The following is an 8,363-nucleotide window of genomic DNA, read 5'->3' as shown; positions in this document are numbered from 1 at the left end:
GCTTTCGCTTGCCCCAACAGGTATTAATATAAAACGTTGAGGAAGTGGCGAGCTGGCAGAACTGTCAACCTGCCGGACAAAATGCTTAGTGGCATTTCATCTGTCTTTACGATTTGAGATCAAATTCCATTGAGGTTGACTTTGCCTTTCAGCCTTCTGGGGGTCGATAAAAGAAGTACCAGTTGAACAATTACATAAGTCGATGTAATCAACTTATTCCCTTCCCCCAAAATTGCTGGCCTTGTGCCAAAATTTGAAACCGATATAAGACATTGATACATTTGTGGCCATTGAAAAATGAAACTTTTACTCCATTTTTTCTCAACACTGAATTTCATTATTCATTAATCAAAGATAGAGAAAATAAAGAATGGTTGTCTTCCGTGTCACATAGACAGTAAAGTTGGCAGGCTAGATGAAGCTGCAAGCCACATTTGGCCCACATGCAGTTGTAGCTTGCTGACTGCTTCACAAACACACTAACATATTCTTTTCTAATTCATCTTATGGTGCAACAACACACCAATATAGTAATGTGCTAATAATTAGTATTAGACATAATGAGCACCGATCTGAGTCAGAGAAGTGGAACAGACCACCTCTGACAGAACACAAGCCATGTCTATTATCTTTTATCTTTTATTCGTTTCAGTCATTAGACTGGCCATGCTGGGGCACTTGCTTTGAAGAATTTTTAGTCGAATTAATCGACCCCAGCACTTAAGTCTTTTGCTAAGCCTGGTATTTATTCTATTGGTTGCTTTTTGCTGAACCACTAAGTTACGAGGATGTAAAAACACCAATACCATTTACTCAAATACCCAAAATTTCAAGGAGTTCCTGCCTTAAAAACAGGAACTAAACCACAGTTATTTTGTGTTCTTTGCTACATTGGTTTCTATTAACCCATTTATTCTATCAGAAGAATTTTTATTCATTAAGATAGAAGAAATACACATAATTATATATATATATATATATATATATATATATATATATATATATATATATATATATATATATATATATAGATAGATATACACAGTTTCTGTGTACCAAATCCACTCACAAGGCTTTGAACCCAGAGCTGTGTGGTTAGGAAGCAAGCTTCTTACCACATAGCCGTGTCTGTGCCCATATGTCAGCAATTAATTGATAATAGTGACTGACAAATTATTGAAATATCCTCAAAGCAAGTGCTTGCAACAGTCCAAATGTTTTTTCAATAGTATCAACTCCGCTGAAGGTACCCAAAAGCCAGTGACGGAGTTACACTGGGCACTGGTTTAAAAGCTTGGTTTGCAATCATATAGTTTCAGGTTCAGTCCCACTGTGTGGCATCTTGGGCAAGTATCTTCTACTATAGCCACAGACTGATAAATGACTTGTGAGGGAATTTGGTAGATGGAAACCCAATGGAAGCCTGTCATATGTGTGTGTGTGTGTATGTGTTTGTGCCAGTGTATATACCCACTCTAACTGTTTGACAACTAGTGTTGGTTTGTTTACATCCTTGTAACTTAGCAGTTTGTTGGCAAAAGAGACCAATAGAATAAGTGCCAGGCTTAGAAAATAAGTACTTGGGCCAGTAACTTCAACTAAAACCATTCAAGGTAGTGCCCCAGTATGGCCGCAGTCCAATGACATAAACCAGTATAAAATAGAAAAAAATAACTGGATTAAAGGTCTACTATTGTATTTCTTTAAATATGATACTGAAAACAAAATCCCACTTATCAGTTAAATCAATGAAGTATAAAGGTTGATGTAATCTCTGTTTTCTTGGTTTTATAGGTTTATAAAGAATATGAACTTGTCCCATGTGATGATATCGGAATGACTGTGCAGTAAGTTACTTGATTTTAGTTTTACTGATTCCAAGTCTACTTTCATCAAGTACTGTAATGATTTGGTGTGATTCTGATCAACAGATTCATTACTGTAAGGATATGATGTGGTGGCTGTGAGTTCAGAATAGCAGATTTAGTATCTGTGAGTCGTCACCATCATCGTTTAACGTCCGCTTTCCATGCTAGCATGGGTTGGACGATTTGACTGAGGACTGATGAAACCCGATGGCTACACCAGGCTCCAACCTGATTTGGCAGAGTTTCTACAGCTGGATGCCCTTCCTAATGCCAACCACTCAGAGAGTGTAGTGGGTGCTTTTACGTGCCACGTCTACAATATTTTGAAACAGTCTTGATACTGAGTTACATTATTATACAAAGCAGTTTCCCTTCACTTACCTCATTCTCCTTCCTAGAAAATAGCTGCAACCTAAAGCTCAATCAGTCACAGTTGGTTAAATCGAAAGGATATAGTGCAGAGTTGATTAAGCGCTACAAACCATCAACCATTGGAGTTTGATGGGTTGCAGCCCTTCATCAGCACTGCACTGTATCTTTGGCAAAGTCATTTAATTCATCCCCAATATAAATTACTGCAAATAAGTAACAAAAAGATATAGTTCACTCCTGTAGGCAACAGAGACATCATGTGTTGTTTCATTTTCTTACAGTATACTTGACTGCAAATCTTTGCATGGATCTAGATGAAGCAATAGGAAATTTTCTCAGTATTACTATTTTTTGAATTATCACACAAAAATGAAGTCATCAGTGATATTCCAGTGACTTATTCACTTTCAGTATATTAATAACATTATATAGCAGAATTGCTAGATTCATAGATTCATTTGACATACACTTCTATGAAAATATCCATGGAATATTGGTAATGTACTTGTCTGGCAAGTGATTTGATCCAAGATCGTTTGTTAAAACAAGCATGGAAGACATATTAGCCATTCAGAAACACATAAAAACTGTTAACTCTGCTTAAACATTTATCATTTGGTGTCAGAATTTCCGTCACACTAACTGTGACCTGGTTTCTGACACAGTTCATGGAATACATCAAAGAAATAACAAGTAAAATAAGCAGTTACATTGTTGAAGAAATGAGGAAGAGATATACATCCATTTAGACTGATTTAGCCCACATTAAAATGAAAAAAAGTGTATGAAAAATAGAAGAAAAGCCATGGAAAAATGCATGTCACACACACCAAGGAAATAATTGTGATGCTTCTTTCATTCATTTCTTATGCTTCTGTGGACATCTGGCTTTGTTTGCCTTTAGGTCATATCTAGAATTCTGACACCAAATGATAAATGTTTAAGCAGAGGTCTGTGTAGTATCACGGTTTAGTAACTGATGTTAAGTAGCATAGGATATCTACCTATAGTGAAGTTCATGTTCCAAAACATTATCAAAGTAACCTACATCATCATCATCATCATAATTTAATGTCCATATTTTTAATGTTTTCCATGCTGGTGAGTTAGATGGTTCAACAGGAGCTAACAAGCCAGAGGACTGTGCCAAGCCTCAATCTCAGTTTTGGCATAGTTTCTGCAGCTGGATGGCCTTTCTAATACTAACCACTTTACAGATTGTACTGGGTGTTTTTTCATGTGGCACCAGTCTTACATATTTGCAAATTTACCAAATTCATTTTAGTATAGAACAGAATATATAAAATGTCTGAGATGAGTTATTGTCAATTTAATTGTAATTGTTTTTTTTAACTGTTAATCTCATACTTAGAGATGAAAGCTTTTTTTTAATATTTACACTGTTTCAATCAGTTTAATCTCTAATCGTCATCAGGCAATGACTGGATGATGATTGAAGATAACAGAAACACAATATGACCGTAAATGTTAAAGATAAGGCTGCATCTCTAAAAAGAAGGTTAAAAGCTAATCATCGTATGTAAAATGACATCGTTAATTAATCAATGAAGTGTTTTCTTTATTCTCTGTTTACCAATTTTTTACCAATACTTTTTAAAAAAATTTCCCTCCAGGTATCTCTCAGGGCGAACATTAGTGATAAGTGTGGTGCCAGGAAGTGTTGCAGAGGAAGATGTAGGTATTGCTAATATTTACTTCTAATTATCTGAAAGGATATTTGTAAAAAAAAAAAAAAAAAATTATTCCAGACATTAAAAAAAATAATTTTATTTATTTATTATGTATTTATTATTTTTGTTATAAATTAATCAAGCGAAAACATTAAGAGTTTGGTTTGAGTTCTACAACAGGACAACACCTAAGAATCAGGTGGCATCTTAGTTTAGAACTATTGAGTAGTATATATTGTAATTGTTTGCTTTCTTTGTTCATTCATGCTTGATGGGGTTGGGGTTATTCCAGGTTAATGGTCTCAGAGATGTCATCATGCATAGAGCCAATCTTTGCTAGCGGTCCTGTGCCAGCCCCTCTGCATTCTGGTCCATTCCGATGTTGGGTAGTCTGGGTTTTTTTTTTAGTTGGTGTCGTAACAGGTTGAGGGTTCTTCTGGGCTGGTTGTCAGTCCTCTGCAAAATAGTCAAGATGAGATGGGGCTGCCATCTTGGTAACAAGCCAATGCACTATGGGTCACTATTTGTCTGGAATCTCCCTAGAAGATCAGTCCACCTAGGTTGGCCCTATCAGGAGCAAAGATCCAGATGGTAATGCTCACTTGGTTCTATGGAACATGCAAACCTCCTTGCCACAACAAGGCCAGACACAGGAGGGGAGAGGAGTTTTATATATATAACAGATAAATGCCTTATACACTAAGTTTTTAAAATATTGAAGTGTCATTCATTTGAGCAAGTTGACAACTATCAAATATAATGTCTTATGCACTATTTTCTTATTCTGGTAGAATATATGTTCTACTAAAACTATGTTAAATAAAGTTATGACGGTAGTTAGCAAATGTTATTGTTAAGAATGCAACATATTAATTTTAAAGACTAGTTTTAAGTGATATGCTATTGCTAATAATCACAATTTTAAATTTTTATTTACAAAATTTAATATTAATTATAGACTCATGCTAACTAACCTTCTGACAACCTTAATCTCCTCCCCTTGTTACTGACAGTGATACAATGGCACATATATAAATATCCCTACCCTGGCACTCAGTTGGTTCCGACAATGAAGACTCCAGTTGATCTGATCAATGGAACAACCTGCTTGTGAATTTAATGTGCAAGTGGCTGAGCACTCCACAGACATGTGTACCCTTGATGCAGTTCTCAGGGAGATTCAGCATGACACCGAATGTGGCAAGGCTGGCTCGGTCCTTTGAAATATAGGTACAACCCATTTTTGTCAGCTGAGTGGACTGGAGGGACGTGAAATAAAGTGTCTTACTCAAGGATACAGTGCACGAACAGAAGTAAAGAATACGCACACCACCTGTTTCCAGCGTAACCTTAACCCTAAGCGTAACCCTAACCCTAACCATCAAAAATGGGTGGTGTGCATATTCTTTACCATCACCCGAAGTGCCACCAGGAACTGAATTCAAGACCTTATGATCGTGAGCCGAATACCCTCACCACTAAGTCACAACTGGCTTCTTTTAGTTTCTGTCTACCAAATCCACTCACAAGGCTTTGGTTGGCTAAAACTTTGATTGCAATGGCCAGTCATCTCTCACACTTGTTATTCGTAGTTTTACATTATGGTCTCTTGCTCTCACTTAATTTTGTTGAATATTTCTATCAACTCCTTCTCATTCTCAATGCAGATAACCATGTGTACATTGCTCAAACCACATTTACTATTTTCTTAACCCCTTACTCCTCTTTACACTTACACACTCAACACTATCTTCTACTTGTCATTTCTAATCCATTTCCTTGCTACAATCCTGCATAACCATCAACTAGGATTTCGTGGATGCATTTATCTTTTGCTTAATTTCCAAAGTGTTTCAAACAGTGTGTTCCTAAGTTGGCTTCTATCCTCATCAAACAGCTTAACGTTTTTCTCTCGTTGTGAGAAATGGAAGCATCCAAATATATGTTCTATGCTAAAGAAAGGAATGTGCTCTCTGACCCTGCCAAATACCTCTATAGTTCCCTCTTTCAGAATCTCTAAGGTAATAAAGGCAGTTATAAATTATCATGATTTATCACTTCAAATTCTCTTCCCTTTCGGTGATCATCAATAAAGTTTTGCAGAGCCTGACCTTAAACATCTGTTGTCCTGACAAACGATGGCAAAAGCAAAGTTATGTCCCTTGACACCAGCAAAGCTTTTATCTAAATCTGATATTTACATAACTCCAGGCAAAACTACCTGTTTATTACTTCTATCCATTTCTGATGGCTTCTATCAAAAACTTCATGTTAGCTCCATTGTAGCATATGTCAATGGTATTTTGCCATCTGTTTATCAACTCTGATATCTTCAGAGCTCAGTTCTCTCTCTTTCTCTTACACGTACATTCTCTTTCATTACTGCATTAATGGCATACATATTGTCATTTTGAACTGTACATTATCAAATGCAGATGACACCCCATTACGCTCCTCCCCCTTTTCTGCATTCTCTCTCTCTCTCTCTCTCTCTCTCTCTCTTTTATCTCATGCATTTAGGCCTCTCTTTCTCTCTCCCTTTATCTCATGCATTCATACCTTACATATATGCATCTCCAATATAATACTTTGATAGTTGTATGTATATCTTTCTAGGGAAGAGACCTTGAAAATGGACAAAAATTCCTTTGGAAACAATTCAAACTTTGTATGAGTCCATATCTCGTAGAATTCGAGCTGTAATTACTGCCAAAGGTGGTCTTACCATATATTAAAATAAATTTGTTTGAAATTTTAAGGTGTTTCCATTATTTTGTCCAACTCCTGTGTATGTAAAATGATGTTTGATGTTTGTATATACATATATATTTTATGTGCATGTATACACACACACACACATATATACAAGCACATTTTCTCACACACTTGGTAAACAATATAAATTCATAAATGAAAATGAATTAATTTCTTTCAAATCATTTTCAAGTTTTTAAAAAATATATTTTGATAGGGCAAGGTTGGCTGTGGAGACGTTCTGGATGAACTGTTTGGCATAAGTTTGAGAAATGCCAATAAAAGCAAGGTTTGTTATTCATCATTGATTTATTAGATCTTATTGAAGATTGCAGCACTATACATATGTTTTACACATATGCCTACATACATGCACACATGCATGCACACACACACACACACACACACACACACATTCATATAATCATCACTATCTTAATCATTTAACGTCTACTTTCTATGCTGACATGGGTTGGATGGTTTGACAGAGAATGGCCAACTGTGGTTCTGCCCAAGCTCCAATTGTCTATCGTGACATGGTTTCTATGTCTGGATGCTCTTCTTAATGCCAGCCACTTTGCAGAGTGTAATGACACTAGCACAGGTACTATTGCATGGCATTGGCATGGCCACTTTTATGTGGCCCTGGACAGGCACTGGTACATGAGACTGGCATGGGTGCTCTTTATGCGACATTGGCATGGGCGCTTTTATGTGACACTGACAAAGGTGCTTTTACATGGCACCAGCATGGGTGCTTTTATGTGGCACCATCATGGGCATAACTATGTGGCCCTGGCACGGGTGCTTTTATGTGGCACCGGCATAAGTGCTTTTTATGTGACACTAGCATCCATGAGCCCTCAAGGGAAGGACCTCTTGGCTGAGAGAGGGACATAGAGAACATACCTGTATGTATGGATGGCCAGTTTTACTTAGCTTGACATGTTGTCTCAAGTACAGCAAACTGCTAGGAATCTTGCTCCTTTGTCATCTCCTCTGGTTCCACATCTGAAGATCCTTTCTCGCTACTTCATCCCATGTCTTCCTGGGTATACCCCTTCCACAGGTACCCTCCACAAGTAGAGACCACTTCTTTATGCAGCTGTCCTTATCCATATGCATCACATGACCATAACAACACAATCTTCTCTCTTGCACACTACATCTGATGCCTCTTATACCCATTTTTTTCTCTTAAATCATTTACACTTTGCCATGCATACACACTGACATTACCCATCCAGTGGGGCATCCTGGCTTCATTTCTTTCAAACCTTGGCATGCCCTCTGTAGTTATAGCCCCTGTTTTACTCCATATAGCATAGCTGTATGTACACAGGCATCATGCCATCTGCTTTTCACACTTAGGGAGAGACCCTTTGTTACCAACAAAGGTAGCAGCTCTCTGAATTTTGCATAGCCTGTTCTTATACTAGCAACTATGCTTTCAGAACTTCCTCCTCTACTGCTAACTTGATTGCCTAGGTTACAGAAGCTATCTATTACTTCTTTGGACCCCCCCACCCTTGGACATTTGAGGAAGTCTATTCTCTGCACATTCTTAATGTTTATTGTACACCCACTACACTCTTGGAGTGGTTGGTGTTAGGAAGGGCATCCAGCTGTAGAAACTCTGCCAAATCAGATTGGAGCCTGGTGTCCACCAGTCCTCAGT

General features: G+C 37.4%; 1 protein-coding gene across 1 annotated transcript in view; it reads left to right on the top strand.

Moving 5' to 3' along the window:
- Positions 1–8,363, top strand: part of LOC106869617 (uncharacterized) — an 88,505-nt gene that overhangs the window by 23,463 nt on the left and 56,679 nt on the right. The window contains exons 9-11 of the mRNA XM_052974360.1: positions 1,795–1,847; positions 3,875–3,935; positions 6,903–6,974. Of these exons, the coding sequence (XP_052830320.1) occupies positions 1,795–1,847; positions 3,875–3,935; positions 6,903–6,974 (186 nt within the window). The remainder of the gene's footprint in view (positions 1–1,794; positions 1,848–3,874; positions 3,936–6,902; positions 6,975–8,363) is intronic.

Source organism: Octopus bimaculoides, chromosome 18 (assembly GCF_001194135.2).
Source record: "Octopus bimaculoides isolate UCB-OBI-ISO-001 chromosome 18, ASM119413v2, whole genome shotgun sequence".
In the NCBI taxonomy this organism is placed as follows: domain Eukaryota; kingdom Metazoa; phylum Mollusca; class Cephalopoda; order Octopoda; family Octopodidae; genus Octopus; species Octopus bimaculoides.
This window is presented reverse-complemented; position numbering and strand designations above follow the sequence as displayed.